Source organism: Podarcis erhardii, assembly GCF_964252035.2.
Source record: "Podarcis erhardii genome assembly, chromosome: 15".
NCBI classification, from domain to species: Eukaryota; Metazoa; Chordata; class Lepidosauria; order Squamata; family Lacertidae; genus Podarcis; species Podarcis erhardii.
Window position 1 is genome coordinate 10900743 of NC_138505.1, and position 22465 is coordinate 10923207.

Consider the following 22465-nt stretch of genomic DNA (forward strand, 5'->3'; position numbering starts at 1 on the left):
TGTTTTACTACAAAGGAATTTCAGAAATAGACTGGAAAGAGAAGCTGCTGAATTACAACTTATCACCAAACTTAAAACCATGGAGAAACCTGGTCTGAACAAAGACCTTGGATTCTTATCTCATTATACATGACCAAGCCATTTTTCACCTTTTCACCCCTTGCTTTTTCCTGTAAGACCTATTGCAGTCGTTAAGAGTCGTCAACAGGCTCATCGCAGCTATCTGCCAATCACCCATTCCCACCACCCTTCTGAGTAATACCCCTCCCCACCTTCTCACTATATAGAAGGGTCTGGTGACTTCTGTTTCAGTGTATCTGAAGAAGTGTGCATGCACACGAAAGCTCATACCAAGAACTGACTTAGTTGGTCTTTAAGGTACTACTGGAAGGAATTTGTTTCGTTTTGACTATGGCAGACCAACACGGCTACCTATCTGTAACAGGACTTACTTATTAAAGATACGAAAGGGAAAGCCCCAAGTAAACTGGTAACAACTTCGGAAAGAGAACCCAAGGCATCCTTCCCATCCCCTTTAAGGCGGGAAGGCAGGACCGGCGGCGGCGCTCCTCCTTATTTGTCCTCCGGCCCCATTTCCCCGGCCGGCCAGGTTGCCCCCTCCCCTTTAAGGCGCTTGTTTTGGGGCGGGGCCTCGCGGCTGCCGGTGCCGCAGTGCCTGCCGGGAAGGATGTGAGGCCGCCGGTGGCTGGAGAAAGAGCAGAAGCGGCGGCGGCGGCGGCGGCGGCGCGCAGGTGCGTTGCGTCGCGTCGTGTCGGCTGTGGTGCTGAGTGAGGTGGTGGGCGGTGGGCCTCCTCGGTCGGCAGAGCCCCCCATATATGGTGGAAACGAGGGGGTGGGTGTTCGCGCCGAGAGTAAGTGAGGGGAGGGGGGGTCAGGTAAGGAGTCATCCTCCCCCCAAGTAAAAGCTCCCTATAGGATGAAAATGAGGGGTGGGTGGGTGGGTGGGTGGTCGTTCGTCGAGTCGTCCCCCCCCCCAGCAAAAGGCTACCTGAGTGGCTGGTTGGTTGGTTGGGCAGGGATTCTCCCTTCTGCCATGTAAAAGTCTCTTCCTCCCCCCACGCCAATAGGGTGGAAACAAGGGGTGGGGGGGTCATGCCGAGAGGGCCCCCCCCCGCTTAGGGTGAAAAGGAGGGAGGGTGGCTGCCCAGGATATAAGTGAGATGTGGCCTGTCAGACAGCCCCCCCTCCCCAGGATGAAATGCAGAGTGACTGGTGGGATACTTGAGCAAAAACTGCCCCTTGCAGAAGATGGAGATGAGGGGGCGGCCAGGTGGGTGAGCGAATTCCCACAGCAGAGGAATGTATGGTGTTGCTACCCCCCCCATAAGTAAATTGTGGTCCTTCCTTCTCAAAGCTTCCTCCAACAGTGGTCAGGCGGAGGACTGGTGGGCGAGTTCCTTCAGCTTGTTATAAGGGCTTCTCAAGAAGAAGCCAATGGGGCAGGCAGAGGAGACCCCCACCAATTTCATAAAGGTGCCCGCAGAAACACACATTATGAGTGGGGGGGGGTTAGCGGGGGGATGAGTTATCCCAGACGAAAGAGAGGGACCTAAGATAGATGTTCCTTTGCATTTCCAAAAAGATGGGGGGTGGGATGAAGTGGGCAAGGACAAAACCTCCTTAAATGGAGGGATGAGTTTTCTCAAGGCAGAAGAATGAGGAATGTGGTTAGAGGGGAGCCAAAACAGGGTTGGGTATTTAGAAGTTGGGGGGAGCTAATTAGACACACTTTTGAAAGGATGAGGGCCTCTCTAAACCAAAAGGGGTTCCTTCCACCAGCTGGATGAGGAGTTGGTCAAGAGGTGAGTCCTCTCAAGACAAGAGGTACTCAAGAAAAGGAGAGCATCATTCCCCAAAAGGAAGGTAGTTGGGTAGGTAGAAGAGGGGACCCCCTAAGTCCCTCATAAACACTGAAATGTCAGAAGAGGCTTTTGCAAATCTTCAGCTAGCAGGAATAGAGTAGAGGAAGATAGAAGTTGTTAGAGTTCTCTCGATAAAAAGAGAGTGGAGGGTCACTATTGTAGCAAGTGGCTGCAGAGTGTCCAAAATATGGGACCTAATGTATTGTGTGTATCTTCGGGGGGGGGGGGGGAGTGAGAGTGAGGATACTTGTGGGTTGATTTGAGACAACCCCCCTTCAAGGAAAGGGTGATGGACGTAAAGTGTGGCACTCCCCCCCCCCCCGCCACAAAGTAAGCATGGATGAAAATGCTTCTTGGAGTTGAAGTAGAGAATCCCCTTTAAGATGGTGGAGTTTCAGAAACTTTTACCCCAGAAAGAAGAGATGGAGGCTCCCAGGAGGGGGGGGGGTGTGTTATATAGGTGATGTGTGAAGGTGAGAAGATATTTGAATAGCAGGAGATCCACCTGCAGAAGGGCATTTGCTGGGCCACCAGAGAAGAGGAATGGAGAGTTGTATACATCATTGTTCTGCTGTAGTGACTCTTGTATCTTCCGTCTATTTTAATTATTTTTTGAATATATAATATAAACCACCTTGGGAACTTGGGTTAGTAGGCAGGTATAAATACTCCTAAATAAAAATAAAGAAAAGAGCAAGGAGTTCCCTTTCAAAAAGTGAGACAGGTGTCTAGGGAGGTGATGAAGGAGAAGGGAATCGCCCTCCTTCCTGCCTTACCATAAGAGGGTGGGAGGCATCATTAGGATCTCCACAAAGTTAAAATAGAGGTTAAGGTAGTACCCTACCTTCAGTATGATCAAAGAGAGGAGAGACTTGATGTACCTTGAAGGAGCACAGAGGAGGAAGGAGGCATGTTGCTAACTGGTTGGGCAAAGACTGCTGAGAGAAAAGGAGGCATAGTGGGTTGGTTAAGAAGTTGGGAAAAGAAAGGGTGAAAAGCAGGAAGATTGAAACACCCCCCTCCCCATAAATTGGAGGGATTCTGCAGCGCCTCAAAGGCATAGAGGAGGTAACTCAATCAATGAGATTATCCTCCTAAAGGTTTAAGGGGTGGTTGGAATAGGTGAGAGGGGTGAACCTCATAATTCATGAAGACTACCAGACTGAAGATCAGGCTAGGGAGACAACCCAGTCTGATTGGAGATGGGGATAAGATGAAGCAGAAAATATTGAATGAATTAGGATCGTCCCTTGAACATCAGAGGACAGAAACAAGCTGGGTTAGGGGGAGTGGAACCTCTTTAAAAAAAAATCTGTGAAGGCCTCAGAGTCAGTACCATTTCAATGCTGTGGAAAGAACTCAAGTATAAGGGGAGAAGTTTGAGAGGGTGGAATGACAAAGTAGTCCCATGTCCCCCAATTTCCAGAAATAATCCAAAGCTAAAAGGAAGAGTTTCTGGACAAGAGGTGTTTTTATAGGCCAAGAATTCTGGAAAAGGCACATAGGAGGCTCTTGAGGACTTGGCTATATCTCCCTTGCATCTTACACTTGATTTTGGAGGTGCTTCTCTACAGTTGTGTGGGCCTAACGTGTGTGTGTATGTATATGTATATATGTGCACCTTGAGCCTGTGTGATCGTACAGCAAGGAAGGGCCATCTGTTCAGAAGTTCAGGTCTTGCTTCTTCCTTTTTTTCTTTGTTGTGATCTTCATCAGAAATCCTGACTATCCAGTTTCTTGAAATGACGGACATGCTTGTTTGTTGGTAAAGAGGTATTTCCTTTAAACAAAATCAAAGATGTAAAGAGTACAGAGGTCTCTACTTTTGCTCTAAAAAAAGCCCCAGAGTAGAAAATCAAATCTGCAGAATACTTTACAACTGAGGTGGGTGGGTTTGTGCAAAAGAACAGATATGCAAAGCTTCCCTGCCCTTTGTGATGTGGAGTGGATGGGTGGATATTTCTTGTGTCCCCCTCTCCTTTTTTTTTTGCTTCTGTATCTGCCCTGGGTAAATAGCAAATCCTATAAAATGGGAGATACTGCCCAAAGTTCCTTGAAATATTCTGAAACCTCTGGCCGAAAGCATTTCCTTCCTTATTTCAAGGGGCGGGGATGTTACATTGCACCAGTCCATCATTCATCCTTTCCCCTCTCCTCTTGATAAAGAGAATGTTAAAAGGGCAATGGAAAGGAGATTGAAAATGAAAGGGTAGGCTGAGAGGGAGAAATCCTTTTATAAACAAATATGACTGGGTGGGGGACACAGAGCACACTTTGTTCATATTTGGGCAGGGGTCAGTGCAGTTCTCATCATTTGGATACAAGGACTTCTGAGTTTCAGCTCTTTTTCAGATCAAGTAGAGATGGGCAAAGTGAGTTATTAGAAATGGCAGTCTGGTAACTTAAAGGGAAAAGAAGTGTGTCTGGTTCTATCCTGCGTGTGCGTGGGAGAGGTTAAAGCGATCCCTATTGCGCTGCGGCTTCGGTTTGGTTTGCTGGGCACGGGACTCCACGCCGCATTGCGTCTCAGTTGCTGGGGCCTGAGCCAGCCACCTACTGGGGGAGCCGGGAAATGCAATGACAGCCGGACAGGAGGAAAAAGGGGGGGGGGATTCGCTGCCCCTCTTCTCTCCCTGCCCCTCCCGCTTTTCCTTTCCCTCATCTCAAAAATGGTAGAAATAGAAAAGGTTCAGAAGAGGCCAACTGAGAAGATCAAGGGGGGGTGAAGTGACTCCCCTATGAGGAAAGATGCAGCATTTGGGACGTTTTCGAGTTGGAGAAAAAAGCCGAGGAAGAGGTGGCACGATAGAAGTTTAGAAAAGTGGACGGAGAAAAGTTTTTCTCCTTCTCTCATAACACTAGAATTTGTGGATATCCAATGATGCTGAATGTTCAGTTTGGGGAAAAGAAAGTCCTCTTTCACGCAGCACATAGTGGAACTGTGGTACTCGCTCCCCCAGGAGGCAGGCGTGGCAACCAACTTGGGTCGCTTTGAAAGAAGATTGGATAACTTCATGGAGGAGAGGGCTATCCGAGGCTGCTAGCAATGGAGGCTATGCTCTGCCTCTATGGGTAGGCAAACTAAGGCCCGGGGGCCATATCCGGCCCAATCGCCTTGTAAATCCAGCCCGTAGATGGTCTGGGAATCAGCATGTTTTTACATAAGTAGAATGTGCCCTTCTATTTAAAATGCATCTCTGGGTTATTTGTGGGGCCTGCCTGGTGTTTTTACATGAGCAGAATGTGTGCTTTTATTTAAAATGCATCTCTGGGTTATTTGTGGGGCATAGGAATTCATTCATTTCCCCCCCAAAAATATAGTCCGGCCCCCCACAAGGTCTGAGGGACGGTGGACCGGCCCCCTGCTGAAAAAGTTTGCTGACCCCTGCTGTAGAGCATGAGCAGGCTAGCTAAGGCCCGGGGGTCGGACCTGGCCCAATCACCTTCTAAATCTGGCCCACGAACGGTCCGGGAATCAGCGTGTTTTTACATGAGTAGAATGTGTGCTTTTATTTAAAATGCATCTCTGGGTTATTTATGGGGCATAGGAATTCGTTCATTCCTCCCCCCTTCAAAATATAATCTGGCCCCCCACAAGGTCTGAGGGACAGTGGACCGGCCTCCTGCTGAAAAGGTTTGCTGACCCCTGCTAGAGTCAAAGGCTGTGATTCTTCTGAATACCAGTTGCGGGAGAGAGTGCACTTGTTCTCAGGTCCTGCTTGCAGGTTTCCCATAGGCATCTGGGCAGCCACTGTGAGAACAGGATGCTGGACTAGATGGGCCATTGTCCTGATCCAACAGGTTCTGATGTTCTTTGATTCCTGAAATACTGGGGGGGGGGCAACTGCACCTTACCTTCTGCCAGACCTTTTTCCTCATTCATGATGGGGCTGTGACTCATCGCCCCCGTGTTGTAACTACCATTCCAAAGTTGAACTTGAGCATACCTAACAGGTTCTGGTGCTCAGCCTGGCCTCAAATTAAACACCACCCTGTGCCACATCCTCGCCGCAGGTATGCAAAGCTCAGGTGTCATCTGGGTCACTTAGAGCACAGTCCTTTGCACTCCTGAAGTCAAATCCCACTGTGGTTGTTTGATGGTAGGGTTGCTCCCTTGTAAGTATGTTTTAGGATTGCTGCCGAAGGGTACGAGTGGCTCCCCCATGTGGGAATAGCAGGTAGTAATGTTCTTTCTCATGTGCCTAGGCTTTAGAGCAGGGTTTCCCCAACTTGGCTGTTTTTGAACTACAACTCCCATCATCACTGACCACTCATCCTGCTAGCTAGGGATGACCTTCCAACAAGCCTTTTAAATAGAGATTAAGATCCCCGTTTCCATCTGTATTAGAACTGTTTTTAAGACGTTCTCATTGTTTTATTGCTTGTCTGTTTGCCACCATGGGCTCCTTGCGGTGGAAGGGTGGGATGTGAATTTAATTAATAATAAGAATTACTTTGCGTAGTGGCAGTATTGTAGCCAATGAGGTTAATCCGAGGCGCGATTATTGCTAATTGAAAACTTTTCCCAATACCCCGCCATGACGACTTGAAATATATTCGGAAGAGGGACACGGGTGGCGCTGTGGGTAAAACCTCAGCGCCTCGGACTTGCCAATCGTATGGTCAGCGGTTCGAATCCCCGCGGCGGGGTGAGCTCCCGTCGTTCGGTCCCAGCTCCTGCCAACCTAGCAGTTCGAAAGCACCCTTAAGTGCAAGTAGATAAATAGGTACCGCTTTATAGCGGGAAGGTAAACGGCGTTTCCGTGTGCTGTGATGGTGCAGGCTCGCCAAAGCAGCTTCATCACGCTGGCCACATCACCCGGAAGTGTCTTTGGACAGCGCTGGCCCCCGGCCTCTTAAGCGAGATGGGCACACAACCCCAGAGTTGGTCACGACTGGCCCGTATGGGCAGGGGTACCTTTACCTTTACTTTAAGAATTCCTTAATCCATAAAAATTCACTTGTTCACATGCACTTGTATACCAGCAAAAGTCATGTATTTCCTCTAAGACAAGAAAACCAACTTGTGCAATGCTTCTGCGCTTTCTTTTTCAGTCTAACCTACCTCACAGGATTGTTGTCAGGAGGGGCCATGTGTGCTACCTTGACCTACTTTGAGGAAGAGTGTGATAGAGCCATCATTATTAAAACAAATAAAACAAGCCTGGTTTAGTGGACCTATTCCAACTCCACCATATTCTTTTCTTTCTCTCTCTCGCTTTGTGAAGGCTCAGTGATGGCGACCATGTTGTACCCCCGTGAGGAGAAGCTGGAGAAGATGAGCCAGGATGAGATTGTGTTGGGCACCAAGGCAGTGGTGCAAGGCCTGGAGACACTGCGCACTGAGCATCACTCGCTGCTGGCTGCCCTTCTCGACACCGTCAACCGCCTGGAGCAGCAGCATGAAACAAGCGCTGCCCAGGAGAAGGCCAGCCTCTTGCGCAAATCTCTGGAAGCCATCGAGCTGGGTCTTGGGGAGGCTCAGGTAACAGCCACTAGCTCAGGGATGAGGAACCCTGTGGGCCCTTTGGATGTTTGGATGCAGAGAAATGGTGGGAGGAACCAGCTAGGGGGAAGGAGGCTGAGAGGCTGGGAAGTGATGGCGGCATAACGATGAGTGGTCAGAGGAAGAGGACTGGGAAGAGCTGAAGAAGGTAACAGGGCTTAGTGAGCTGGGAGAGTCTGTGGCAGAGAGAAGCTCAGAATCAGAGACAGAAGCTGAAGCAGGAAAGTGGGATGAGGGAGGCCAAGAGGCAGAGATAAGTCAGGCTGGTGAAGAGTCACAGGTGTCCCTCCCACCTGCTGTGACAAGCTCCCCTCCCCCCTTGTCTCCCAGAACCAGAAGAGTCATGAAAAGCGTGGAGAGGTTGGCTGCACGCAGGCGCAGTCTCCGATTGTTTGGGAAAAGCCCTGGAGAGGAGGAGATCTAGATGGCTGTGGGGAGGTGGAGACCTTTAGTTTCGTGGAGTAAGGCCTAGAGGGAATGAATGGCTGCACTCGTTAGGCCTGGCACTTAGCCAAGTCTGCAAAGATCATGTTTTTACTAATAAAGAGTTAACGCCAACTTTCAACTGAGTGACTTACTGGATCACTCGGTGCCTGCTGAGCTGACTGGGGTTGATGGGAGTCCCAGCAGTATCTGGAGGGCCAGAGTGCCGCTAACACAAGGGTTCCTGGGGCTTTGTCACCTGTGTTCCCTTTCCTAGTTGGAATTTCACAGGCCTGTGTTCACACTAAGTCTCCGGTTACAGGTGATCATTGCCCTCTCCAGTCACCTGAGCGCGGTGGAGTCGGAGAAGCAGAAGCTGCGGGCTCAGGTGAGGCGCCTGGTGCAGGAGAACCAGTGGCTGCGCGATGAGCTGGCTGGGACCCAGCAGAAGTTGCAGCGGAGCGAGCAGTCCGTGGCCCAGCTGGAGGAGGAGAAGAAGCACCTGGAGTTCATGAACCAGATTAAGAAATTTGATGATGATGTTTCGCCATCGGTGAGCCTTCTCTTTTTCTTCTGATTTCTCTCAACCCTACGCTCTCCTACTCGTGACCCTCCATATTTAGAGAATGAGCTGCACTTACCATGTCCACCAACCTAGATGGCTTTAAAAGCGGGTGATTGGTTGTTTGTTTCCTGCCCTTTGCCCGAAGGTCCCAAGGCAGATTGCAGCACTAAAACACAAGAGCAATTTAAAACAATTTAACATTATACAAATAAGGTATGTCTTAAAAGCACAGAACTCAAGTGTCAAAGGCCCCTAAACCTCTGAGGGCAGAGGATTTGCCAAGGTGGCCCCCTTTGCCATTTTCAGCAGCCGAGAGAGATCTGTAGGGAAGGAGGCGGTATTACAGGTATTTGGGGCCTAAGTTATGTAGGGCTTTAAATATTAATATGAGCACCTTGAATTGGATCCAGAAACAAACACAGGCAGACAGATTTGTGAACGATAAGGTTACCAGGCAAAACCATACCTCTTCTCCCAGGCCTTTGGCTTTTAAACTGGGGGTGGGGGGTGGGGGAGTATTGTTTTTGTTTACTATGTTCTTTACTGTTGTGTTTTTATATTGTAAACCACCCTGTGATCCTTGGATGAAGGGTAGTATAAAAATGTAATTAATAAATAAAATAAAAGTCACAGTGGCTGTGTTCTTCCTCCTTGTACCTGAGAGAGCCCGGTATCTGTGTACAGTTCTGCTCACCTCACCAAGAATATTGTAGAGCTGGAAAAGGTTCAGAAAAATGGCAACGGAAATGATCAACAGGTTGGAGCAACTCCCCTGTGAGAAAAGGCTACAACGTTCAGGGCTTTTTAAGTTTAGAGAAAAGGCGAGTAGGAGAAGACATAATAGAGGTATATAAAATTAGGCATGGAGTGGAGAAAATGGGTAAAGAGAAGTTCCGCTTCAGCCCTCTCAACAGTAGCATCTACCTTGAATCAGGGGTCGAGGAACCTGGGGCTGTCTGGATGTTGTCAGACTCCCATCAGCCCCAGCCAGCATGGACAATGATTAAGGATTATGGGCGTTGTAGTCCGGTAATATATAGAGGGCCAAAGGTTCCCCCATCCTTGCTATACATAAACGTCAGCAAATTGGGAGTGGAACACTGCAGGTTCAGCAATCCCCAAGGACTGAATCAGAGGTGTCAGCTTTGGTGATTAGGATGGTGCTGGGCATTCTTGCCATTTCCTTTTGCCTTCGAAATGGTAGGAGAGTTTCAATCCCTGATTGTCTTTTTTCTTTCTGCCCAGGATGAGAAGAATGGGGAGACGGGCAAAGACTCCTTAGATGATCTGTTCCCAAACGATGATGACCAGGGACAAGGTGGGTTAAGTAGACCTTGGGTTAAGTAGACCATTCTGATCCAGCAAGTCAGTTCGTACGGCAAGGAGTCAGAATACTAGAGATAGTGGCCTTCAGATTGCAGCATTTTAGTCTAAGCTGTCAATAACTGCATGAGGACTAGAAGGGAGGGAACATCTAGAAGGTCAGGAGTCCCCCCCCCCTCAAGTTAGATGATCACAGGTACTGGAGTAAAAAGTAAACATGGAGAAACCCTAAAGTTGTTGGAAGTCCACCAAAATTTGAGGAAACTAAAAATGTTCAGGGTTGTAGGCAGTGCTAGTCCTGCTTGGGGTAGACCCATTGAAATTAAGAGACATGACTAACTTAGGCCTGTTAATTCCAGTAGGTCTACTCTGAGTAAAACTTAGTTGGGCATCACCCCATGTCTAGCAAACATAAATACTTTTCAGTATCTCAACCACAAATAGGTTGGTTAATATACTCTGACAGAAGAAAGGAATGATCATTTATTTAGTTGAAAGCAGTTTTGCCCTGCGCTTCGTCTGAAAAGGCTGCTAGAGCAGTTTACATATCAGTAGCAAACAAGACAATCCCTTCCCCTCATGTGTACAGCATTAAAAGACCCAACACAAAGTGAAAAGGGGGGAGGGGAGGAGAATATACAAACTAAGGCCCCTTGTCCCGTGCATTTACCAAATTCTTAGGCTGACTTCTCTTCCCTTACATAGCTCTTAATTCCAGCCATGAAACACTGTGGTTATATAAATTCCATAGGATGATGGTGCATTATGTGGAGAAGTCTGCTAGCTCTCTGTCCTGAGCCTGCTGCCTATTCATTTTAAGTGTGTGTAGGTGTTTGTGTTTGCAGGTGTATATACACCTGCTTTGAGTGTGTATGTATAGCATACTGAAGAACTGCTTTGTGGAGGGTGTGGGCAGCAGATCCCACCCCTTTTGATGATGTCAATGTATTTCTGCAGGGCAGACACATGGTAGTGGAGATGCAGCAGCCCAACATGGTGGTTATGAGATTCCAGCACGGCTGCGGACACTCCACAACCTGGTGATCCAATATGCTTCCCAGGGGCGCTACGAGGTGGCTGTACCACTCTGCAAGCAAGCACTGGAGGATCTTGAGAAGACCTCAGGACACGACCACCCTGATGTGGCTACCATGCTGAATATTCTTGCTCTGGTTTACAGGTGTGAGGCTTGGCTGACTTGGGCTGAGGGCAGGGGAATGCTTTTTGACCTTAGATCTAACTTGGACATGCAGAGAAAGCGTGTGGAGCTGCCCTGCTGAGACTGTATCACTTTAGGCTGCCGTTACTGAATTGCTTATTTGCAGGCTCTCTTAAGCTGGAAGAAAAGAAACTCAGAAAAGCTCGCTGCTTTTGGAAAGTTAGCTTGTCTGGAAGATGACTAGCTTTCCAGTATTCAGAGAACAGTATTCAGACGTGATCAGAAGCCACCCCCTAGCCTGACATGGTGCAGGACAGAAAGGACTGTACCCCATGCCTTTCGTGTACTGTACATTCAGATGTAGTCTTTTATAATTTACTTTGTGTTCTTAATAGCATTTATAACAGCATTTATAAACAGCTTAATATTTTTTTAAAAAATCTATACAGTATAAAAATGAAAAATATAATCAGAACAAAAGTACAACCTGAAACCAAAAATACAGCAGTTTAAAGACTTGTAAAAGCATATTAAAAACAAATGAAACAAAAATTCAGAGCATTCAGTTACATAAAAATGGGCCCAGTTTTATGGGTCAGGGAAAGTCACTCAGCTCCCTGGCCACAGCCTTCTGCACCAACTGCAGCTTCCGGACCAATCTCATGGGAAGCCCCAGATAGAGCTCATTACAGTAGTCCAGTCATGAGGTTCCTAACGCATTAAATCACAATGGCTAAGCTACCTCTGTCCAGGAAAGGCATAGTTGGTGCACCAGCCTAAACTGGTAATAGGCACTCCTTGCTTTGGAATTCTCTCTGGCCAAAATAATAACTTATTTTTCTTCCTGCTAGGGACCAAAATAAGTACAAGGAGGCTGCTCATCTTCTCAATGATGCCTTGGCCATCCGGGAGAAGACCTTGGGAAAGGACCACCCTGCCGTAAGCACCCACATTGAATCTTGGTTCTCTGCACTCGGAAGCATTTTCATGTTCTGCAGGTGGAAGAAATTATGCATCAAGAGCAAATGGGATAAGTTTATATCTCATTTGTTCGTTATGTTTGCAATTCCACAGATGCTCTCTCCCTCTCAAGAACGTTGGAATATTTTGGGCGCTAGCAATGTCAGGGCGAGGGCCACACATGCAGTGGACAGAGTCCTACACATGTTCCCTGTTCTTTTTTATATTATTATTAAACTTGTACACTGCTTTATCAGCAGATACACTCAAAACAGTGTATATAAAAGCATTTTAGGTTGTTAAAATAACCTAAGAACTGAAGTAACCAAATCCATAACACAGGCAACAATGCAACAATAAAATACTGTTGCTAAGGGTTAATTCCCCCAAACCACAGCAGAGTAAGATATTCCGAACCTGTTTCAGGAGTGCCATAAGAGAGGGCCCGTAGAAAGGAATTCTGGGGCAACCACTGAGAAGGCCCTGCTTCTTATAAAAGCCAAGCTAGATCCTATGGAAGACTGAACTTGAAGCAGGGCCTTATTAAGTGATTTAAAGTTTTGGCGGAGGGCCATATAGAAGGAGATCGTGAGTGGGGAGGTGGGCTTGCAGGCAAATTTGCTGAGTGGGAGTTCCATTCACTTGACTGAACTCACCCAGATTTCCTTTCCAAGGGCTCGTCCCCTCCCCTCCCCTCCCCTGGAGAAATATTATTGTTACCGCTGAATTGGAGCAAATGTCAGTTGGGTTTTCCATGGATTGCCGTTTGCTCCGATTCAGCAGTAAAGAGCAGGTTTCCCTGGGGGAAGCGGCTGGGCAAATGGAAAACTGCTTGGACCCATGCTTTCTCTGCAAGGGATAAGCGGAAGTGCAGAGGAGCCCTCAAAAAGACTTTGAGGTCTTTTTTTAAAACAATCAAGTGGTGTATAAATTTTATTAGATAAATAAATCATTCCAGAGCCTCTAGCAGAAACCATCTGGATGCTTGAGGTTCCCCTGCCCCCCCCCGATAACCATGAGGACTAGCACCTTAGATCTTCTCTTCGCCTCCTTTTTCTTCAATGGATCACCTTTGATTCTGAATCTGCTAGCCTGCTGTGATATCCTGTTTTGAAGTAGACTTCTGAGGTTCATGCAGCATTCATACCCTAGAGTTTTGAGTTGTACAATGTACTTTTTCATCCTTAGGTGGCTGCTACCCTCAACAATCTGGCTGTGCTGTATGGTAAGCGGGGCAAGTATAAGGAGGCGGAACCGCTGTGCAAGAGGGCTCTGGAGATCCGAGAGAAGGTACTTAAAGAAGGCCGCTACAGGCAGCAATACTTGGGGCATATCCCACCCACCCCGGTGCTTTCTTTTTCTGCATAAAATTTGCAGTTTCCAAAGTTCATCAGTTACAATGCATGGATGCTAACTATGAGCACAATATAAGGCAAGCTTCTCAGTGATCAAGTTTTTAGCTTGTACTAAATTCAAGTAAAATGAACATGGTAAATTAGATCACTTTCTAGGATATCGTAATGGCTCCCCAATGCAAACTGAAAATTTTCTGATGCAAGTTACCCTGATCTGCGTGGGGAAAATGTTCAGGATATAAACAAATAAAACATGAAACAAAACAATACTATTAAACAAAACAAAATGCTGGAAGATCTGATAAGTCCGTGGCCTGCAGAGCCATTGCCTGTGGGCTATGGTTTCACCTCCCCACTCCACACACCTTTGTTGCTGTTCTGTTGTCAGGGATCTTCATCCCCACCCTTTTGCTCAAAGTCATATTCCCTTGACAAAAATTAAAATACATGCACTACGCTTGTTAAACAAGTTGCTTCTATTTAACCCTGTCTCTTCCAGGCTGTCTGTTTTCCCACCCCCACCCTGCTCTTCACTGTCTGTTGTCCTCCTTTATTCAGATCACTGAGGACTAGAATCTTGTTTGGAAGAGTGGCCATATCTCAGTGGCAGAGCATCTGCTTTGCATGCAGAAGGTCCCAGGTTCAATCCTCAGTGGCATTGTCAGGGAATAACCCCTGCTGCCAGTCAGATGGGATGAATAGCTTGATCTGATTTAAAGTAATTTCCCATGTGAAATTGATGGTTTGGGCGATCAGCACTGGGAACTGGGATTTGGCAATAAAATGGACAAACTTTGCTTTCTTTCTTTTTAAGTGATCAGTGTCTCCTCTTCCCAACCTCCCAGGTGCTGGGGAAGTACCACCCAGATGTGGCCAAGCAGCTCAACAACTTGGCTCTCCTTTGCCAGAACCAGGGCAAGTACGAGGAGGTTCAGTACTACTACCGCCGCGCCCTGGAGATCTACGAGTCTCGCCTTGGGCCAGACGACCCCAATGTGGCCAAAACTAAAAACAACCTGGTGAGAGGGGCTGATTGGAAAAGTCCAAGAGAAACCTTTGGGGGTGTGGGGATGGTTTAAGCGGGGGGTGGAATCTATGCTAAGCAGTTTTCTTCCATGCCAGATTTTGGTGGGACTACAACTCCCATCATCCCCCGACACCTTAGCCAATGTTTAGGGATGATGGGAGCTTTAGTCCCAACAACAGGGGGCCCAAGGCTGAAGAACACTGATAGCATGCTATAAAGTTTGCATTAAATGCTTTAAAGTTCGTATTAACTTTGTGACATTTAACAGTATGATGTTTACTGTAGGGACCGGGGCACTGCAGCCCTCTGGATGTTGTTGGACTACAACTCCCAGCAATCCCAGCCAGCAGGGGGTGATGGGAGTTTTAGTTCAATGTCTTCTAGACAATGGCAGCTTCTGTAGCCCCTGATTTGCACAGTGCTCATCAGTTACATCAGTGCCTTTGTGCTGGGGGGAAGAAGGGAGGCAGGAAGGCAACTTCCAGGTGCCCCTGGAGCCCTTCCATCCTCCTCCCCTGCCTACTCCTGATTGGTGCCTTTCTGCTGTTTTACTTTGCAATCATTAGCCATGCCACTGGAAGACAGGTTAATCCCCTGACTGACCACCTGGGTTGAATAATGGTCTGTGCAGTCTGCCTCTTCTCTCTGCAAGAGAAAGGACAGCACTTCATAGAGTTATGCTGCTAGTAGAGAATCCTGGTGTATGTAACATCCAGCTTTTGCTAGGCATCGATGCTTCCTGATCCCTGTTGCCACAGCCTGTTCCTCTGACCTCAGAATATGCCCCCACAGGCCTCCTGCTACCTCAAACAAGGCAAATACAAGGACGCTGAGGCCCTCTACAAGGAGATCCTGACCCGAGCACACGAGAGAGAGTTCGGCTCAGTCAATGGTGAGTGCAGAAACAGGTGGTGGGACCTCATGTGTACAGAGAAGGGTTGCTTCCTTTTATGCATTTCAGGTGTGGGGCAGGAAAAGACACAGCTGGGACAAAATGGGGGTTGTGGCTGTTATCAATCAGCTGATCAGGGGCACCTCTAAAAGCATACCCTTTGCTAGCACTGACCATCAGCTGATTGGCAGGGCTGGCAAATCACTGTGCCTTTGCCCACATGGTTTTAATGATTTTTTTTGTTATTACATTTCTATCCCATCTTTCCTCTAAGGAGCTCAACCTGGCATACACAGTTCTCCCCTTTCTCCCCCTTTTTCCTCACAGCAACCCTGTGAGGTGGGTTAGGCTGAGAGAGCGTGACTGGCAAATTGGTTGGTGCGTTGAAATGTGGATATTTCATAACCCCCCCCCCCGAGTTTTGTTTATAACAAATTTATGTCAAACTTTTATTTATAATTATGCAAATGTACAAGAAATATTTTAAATGTCCTGAGGAGTCCCACAAGGTGGACTGATGGTCTGCTCTGGTTCAAGGCATGTTCTTCACTGCTTTAAGTTCTTTTCTGTTCTCCCCCAACCACCGTTCTTTGTAGGAGAGAATAAGCCAATCTGGATGCATGCAGAAGAGCGAGAGGAAAGCAAGGTACCTCTGCATTGGGAGGGAGAAGGGAACTCGACTTTTCCTTGAGGTTGGATCCAAGCCGTCTGACACACCCCCTGCCCTTTAACCTTTAACCTTGCCTCCCCCTTAGGAGAAGCGCAAGGAGAAAGACAGCGCCCCCTATGGGGAGTATGGCAGCTGGTACAAAGCCTGCAAGGTGGACAGGTAAGGGGTAGCCCCCCTTTTCTTTTTTAAAAGGTTTTTAAAAGGTTCCTCCTGACTTTGAGTTGGGGCTAGGAGCTTGAAATGAAAGAGAAGCCAGAGGCTTAAGAAGAAGAAGAAGAGTGAAATTGCTGCTGCTGCAAGTTAAGGCTGACGTAGTTTCCTTATTTCACAATGGTTAGGATTCATTGACTGTCTTGATAAGACGAGTGAACTTAAGTACATAGGAAGAGCTCTGCTGGATTAGGTCAGTGGCTCATCTAGTCCAATACCGTAATTTTCGCTCCAAAACACGCACTTTTTTGCTCCTAGAAAGTAAGGGGAAATGCCTGTGCATGTTACGGAGCGAATGCACTCGACTGGAGCCATGGCTGCCGTCAGTCAAGCAAAGCGGGAGCCGCTTGCAGGGCTTTGCACGGCTCTAGCTTTGCTTGCTTTACAGCCAGGAGGAAGGGGAGGAGCCGAGGAGGAGGGAGGGAAGGAGAGCCATAGCAGCAAAGCGGGCAGCCATAGCGAGCCGGAAAAAGCGCTGCGTAGCCAGCAACAGCTGCTGCAGCCTCAGCTAGCAAAGGTCCGTGCGCTCTCTAAACAGAGCAATGAGGCTGCAGAGGAACGGCAGGACACAGGAGGGCTCTGAGCCACGAGCGCAGTGAAAACCAGTAAAAAAGTTTTTAAAAAGGCTGCTGGGGACAGGATGGCACGGGATGAGGGAGAGGGGGAAATTACGATTCTCCCAGCGTCTCAGCTGATCCGCTGAGCAGGACTTGGGTTGCAGGGGATTCGCCATTAGCTGCATAAAGCAGCAAAGAGGGAGAGAAGGCGCAAAGCGGGAGAGGAAAGGAGCTGCTTACACTGCTGTAAGTGGCTGCTGTCCGGTTGGCTCCTTTAAAGCAACAGTGCTCTTTCCCTCCCCCCTCCCCCACTCAGCTCACCGAAAAGCTCCTTTTCCACACACACCCCACGCGAGCTCCTTCTCCCCTTAAACCCCTCTTCTGCATCATTAGCAGCATCCTTCTCCACACACCCCATGCGTGTTCCTTCTCCCCTTAAACCCCTCTTCTGCATCATTAGCAGCATCCTTCTCCACACACCCCATGCGTGTTCCTTGTCCCTTGAATACTTTTCCTTCCCTCCCCACTTAAAACGTGGTTACAAAGCATGGATCCAGATGGATCCTCAGGATTTTTGCACTGGGTCACCCCAAGTTCACCATCAGATCACATAGCATATCCATGGCTACAGCCTGCACCAAAAAACACACACGCACCCAATGTTTCATGGGGCTACAATGGCGCAAAAACGTGGTTACAAAGCATGGATCCACATGGATCCTCAGGATTTTTGCATTGGGCTACCCCAAACTCACCGTCAGATCACGTCTGTGGCCACAGCATGAACCACAAAAATCATATATCCGCTGTTTCGTTTAGAATTTTTTTTTCTTGTTTTCCTCCTCTAAAAACTACGTGCGTGTTATGGTCAGGTGCGTGTTATAGAGCGAAAAATACGGTATTCTGTTCTCACAGTGGTCAGTGAAATGCCCATGGGAAACCCATAAGCAGGATCCGAGCACAAGAGCCGTCGCTGTTCCTGTGGTTTCCAGCAACTGTTATTTATCTGTGTGATGTAACAGGTGGCTTTTACAACTTATCATTTAAGATAGTTTCTGCATATAAGAACCAACACAAGTATAACAGTATTGGCAACAGTAATGCAGAGAAAAGGCTGGAGCAAAGTCTAGGAACAGCATTGGTGACCTACTGCTGGGCAAAGCAATCCAGTGGTTTAAACTGAGACCATATTTTAGCCCAGTGTGTCTGTCTTAACACAGTAGCTTTAACTAATTTAACTGTAATTATATTAGAACAGTTATAAGATGCATAAATGACAATTGATTGATTTTTGTTTTTTTTAAAGACATGAATTTGACCATTTAATGGAAACTTTATTTTGTGAAAAGTTCCTTAAGAGGACAGCAAAAGTGCAAGGGGTATAAAGAATGCTCTTGACCTATCTGTCTTTGCATTCTCCTTTCCACCCACAGCCCCACAGTCAACACGACTCTGAAAAGCTTGGGTGCTCTCTACCGGCGCCAGGGAAAATTGGAGGCTGCCGAGACGCTGGAGGAGTGTGCCCAGAAAACCCGCAAGCAGGCAAGTGCTGCATCATGGTGGTTAGTGGTAGAAGGATAGGCAGAACCTGCCCAGCTGTTAGGCAGGGTGAGGCCGCTGCTTCAGACAGAAGAAAACCCCCAGGTGGAACGCTCACTGGTGCCCTGCTGCCATCAGTACTGATTTGGGGCAAGATCGCAGCCATTTGGAATGAGATCTCACCCAAACTCATTCGAGATCTTGTGTGCTCCGCAAGTTCTCGAGTGATTTTGGGTGAGATCTCGCCCCAAATCAGCGCTGATGGTGGTGCTATTTTGATGCGGCAGGGTGTGCAGTGGCGACAGAGCGGGCAGTGGCAGCAGAAGCAAGGCAAAACAGCACTTATCGTTTCACACACACTGCCCCTGAGGATAGGCAGTGTTGGTCCAGCAGTGGGACGGAAGTGTGTGCTGGAGGATATTAAAAAAAATTCTGCTCCCGCCTGCTGGCTTAAATAGGCCATCTGGCTTTTGGATGCCCCAGTAGATAATCTCTGTATTCCAACTAGGGCATGGACGCTATTAACCAGAGCAAGGTTGTAGAACTACTGAAGGATGGGAACCGCTCCGAGCACCGATCAAACTGCGAGGGGGTCCTCAGCTCCAACAAGTGTGAAAACGGGATTGACCCGGAAGACAGAGCGGCTGAGTGGTCCGGGGTAAGAAGCAGCAAAACTTTACAATTTAATCCTAAAATGGAGGACACTTCAGTGTAATCCTATCCAACAAGGTGTGGGGAGTCTTTGGCGCACGGGCCCTGTGTTTAGGCTTCCCTTCAAGGATGTTCTTGGCCTCTCTTGGAGCAGGATGCTGATTTAGACATTTGGTGCTGATCCCTTTTCTGCTTTTCTCCCCACCTTCCCAGGCTGGCTCCGGAGCCTTGCAACGCAGCGGCTCCTTTGGGAAGCTGCGTGACGCCCTGCGACGAAGCAGCGAGATGCTGGTGAAGAAGCTGCAGGGGAGCAGCCCACAGGAGCCCCGGAACCCAGGGTAAGTCTTCCGTCTGGTGGCTCTGCTTTGGGACCTGGGGCGGGCAGGATCTGCTGCAGACCCAAGGTCTAGCCAGCCCAATATTTTTTATCATTGTTTCAGCGGTATATAGCTAGCTGCATGTCTCTGGGAAAACTCACAACCAGGGCATGAAGGCAACACCCTTAGTGAATATCAAAAGGGGCTGTGTCTCAACTGCCTTGCATGCAGAAGGTCACAGGTTCAATCCCTGGTATCTTCAGGCAGGCCTGGGAATATCACATGCATGAAACCCTAGAGAAGGCCATAGATCAGTGACCAAAAGGCCTAACTCCTTTGGCACTTATTTTTTTGTCTCCCTGCAGGATGAAGCGGGCCAGTTCTCTCAACTTCCTCAACAAGAGCGTGGAAGAGGAGGCAAGCCAGGTATACACACAGACTGCAAAACCCAGCCTGCCTCTCTCTCCCTTCTGAGTTGTTTCTCTGTTGGGTAGGGGAAGGAATTGTGGTTACTGAGAAATCACAGGATGCTCTTTCCCAACCACTTCCAAAGCCCTGATTGAAAGGGCAGAGCAGGGACCCATCCAGAAGCACAACGGCAACCTCATATACAAGGGATAGTAATTTATGTTGCATCTCTGTAATGAAACCCAGTGCAGATGCGCCACAGAATTGTCCACCCCTAGCAGAGGCTGATTGGGAGAAGGCACATTCAGATCAAAAGATCATGCAGAGGCACAGAAAACAGACTCATCCACCCAAGACTGGGTGCTTTAGATCATGGGTAGGCAAACTAAGGCCCAGGGGCCGGATCTGGCCCAATCGCCTTCTAAATCCAGCCTGCAGACGCTCTGGGAATCAGTATGTTTTTGCATGAGTAGAATGTGTCCTTTTATTTAAAATGCATATCTGGGTTATTTGTGGGGCCTGCCTAGTGTTTCCACATGAGTAGAATGTGCCCTTTTATTTAAAATGTATCTCTGGGTTAAAATGTATCTCTGGATTATTTGTGGGGCATAGGAATTTGCTCACCCCCCCCTAAAATATAGTCCAGTCCCCCACAGGGTCTGAGGGACAGTGGACCAGCCCCCTGCTGAAAAATTTTGCTGACCCCTGCTTTAAATCCTTCAAGGCAGAGGTAGCCAATGCAGTGTTCTCCAGATGTGGGAATACAGCTCCAATCAGCCTCAGTCAACATAGCCAAGGGTCAGGGATGATGTTTATAAAGCCCTGGCTTTTGAGTGGCTGGCCTATTCTACAAAAGTATGCCTTGCACCCATAGCTCCACCCACTTTTTCTCCTGGCCCTCCCCACCACTGCCATGTGTTGTTGTCCCTATGAATGGTTGCCCACAAGGCAGTGCAGCCCTCTGGCTGAAAAAGGTCCCCCATCCCTGCTCTGACATGTTGACGGTTGTCTCCCTTTCCCTTTTCCAGGCATCTAGTAGTCTATCTGACAGCCGTGGCCTTAGTGCCAGCAACGTAGACCTCTCTCGGCGGAACTCTCTGCTGGCATGAGGATCAGCTTGGCCTGCACCTACGTTGCATTGTTGAAGACCTGGGCCACGTCCGACCTTCTGCCTTGTCTCTCTCTCTCTCTCTCTCTCTCTCTCTCTCTCTCTCTGCTGCTCTGCCTGTCACCACTTGCCCCCATGTCTAGCAGCAGAAGAATCGCCCACCCCCTGGTTACAGGGATGTCCCGTCACAATTTGCCCTGTGTGGAGCAGTGTGCACTTTCTCACACGTGTGCATGCACACACACACACACACACACACACACACACACACAGCCAATGTCTTCTTCTCCACTGCAGCATGCTGCTGTCACCCTCGTCGTTGTACTTTGCTACTGGAAAAGAAACTGTAGTTTGCTAGGGTGAGTGTGGCTCTTAACTCTGCCATCTGTCCCTCTCCTCTGCCAGCAGTTTAGCTTCTTGTAAAGGATAAGATGATCCCACCTGCTCCAAGAAACCCCTACGCTGCACTCCTCATGCATATACTGTATGCACTATATGTTTTTCAACTGCCCCCTTCCTGTGAATGCTAAGAATGTATCTCTTTTGGTGGGGAGGAGGAATCTGTCTTTCAGAACCCCCCCCCCCCGCCAACAAAAAAGAATGGGCAAAGAGAGGATTCTTACAGTGCTTCCTAAATAAGCAATGCTACGCCCTACTATAGCAAACCTCTGAGAAAACTGTGCCTGGGCTGAATTACCCAACAATTCAGTTTGATTTGCTTGTCCCCAGAAGAGGAAGAATTGCAGTTCCCAGGGCACCTATAGTTACCCTTCGCCATGTGAAGTCTCTTTCCTTTTCCCGCTGTGGTCTTCTCCTCATCTCTTTGCTTTGCATTCTTGTTTTGGCCTCAGGGAATTGCTGTTCCTTTTCGAAGTCCCAACCCCCACCTATGCACTTCTTTTCCGCCATTTTTTTCTCTTCTCTTCTTCTCTACCCAACCTCCCCAGTCTCTACTCTGCTTATGTACAGCAGCCTCTTAAGAAATCTTTCACTTTCCATAGCTGTTTTGCCGGGTCGGGGCTGTGTCATTTGTGCCCAGAACAGATGTTGCCAGTTTTGCCCTTTCCCTCTCCACCCCCCCTAAAATAGTTTAGGGCCAGGGGAAGAAGGCAGCTGTGGAGTCTATCTCCACAGTTTCCTGTGTCATAGAGGCTGGTGATGTCACACCAACAAAACCACCACCCACTCTCTTCTATCAACAAAACTTGACCACATGGCATTTGCTGTTTCTTCTTCCTTCTGGACTGAGCAATAGCAAGGCATTGTGAAGCAGGAATGGCTGGCGTTCAGTGCTGGACGTTGCACTTTCTGGGTCATTCTACACTGGACAACAAATTTCCCTGGAATGTTTGTCTCTGTTTCTATCAGACGGATGCACAGGAGTGCAGTGTAGGGGACTTTGGATTCCAGGCATTTTCCGTCTGCTGGGAGGAGTATGGCATTGGGAGCATAAAGGTATGGGTGATGGACGGTGGATTTTGAAGTTCTTCCTTGTAATAATCCCCATAAATCAGTGCTGGAAAATATTAGCCCAACCCCTCACTATCGTGTGACCTTATTAAAAATCACGTTAGACCTGTAAGCACTATAAATGGAGCTGCCTTGTTTCCTGGTGAAGGTTTTAAGCTGCAGCTGCAACCTGGCATGTGTGGCGGAAGAGTACGGAATTTGAGCCATTCTCTCAGTGGCAGCCAAGCTTGCCTCCTCCATGTGACGTTGGACTTCAACCCCAGTCATCCCCGACCATTGGACTTGCTGATGGGGAAATGGGAGTCCAGCAGTGCTTGGGGGGAGATCACCACTTCTGTTCTAAATTGACCCACCCCTCCAGGAGAGCATTCTCCTTTGAGTCTGCTGCTATCCTAGAGTTTCTAGGCCAGGATCTGTGTGCCTTTTAGTAGCTGTTTTAAGA

The 22465-nt window shown here is 48.2% G+C and overlaps 1 protein-coding gene across 1 annotated transcript; it reads left to right on the forward strand.

Annotated features, from left to right (window-relative positions):
- Window positions 1-810: 810 nt before the first annotated feature.
- On the forward strand, window positions 811-21138 carry KLC2 (kinesin light chain 2). Its single transcript, XM_081841003.1, has 16 exons — window positions 811-853; window positions 7112-7368; window positions 8135-8365; window positions 9623-9695; window positions 10658-10880; window positions 11711-11798; window positions 13008-13109; window positions 14020-14193; window positions 14994-15093; window positions 15690-15739; window positions 15849-15922; window positions 17964-18072; window positions 18578-18727; window positions 18934-19058; window positions 19403-19463; window positions 20474-21138. Exons 2-16 carry the CDS (start codon window positions 7120-7122, stop codon window positions 20552-20554), a joined length of 1890 nt encoding a protein of 629 aa, XP_081697129.1. The 5' UTR covers window positions 811-853; window positions 7112-7119; the 3' UTR covers window positions 20555-21138.
- The last annotated feature ends 1327 nt before the right edge of the window (window positions 21139-22465 follow it).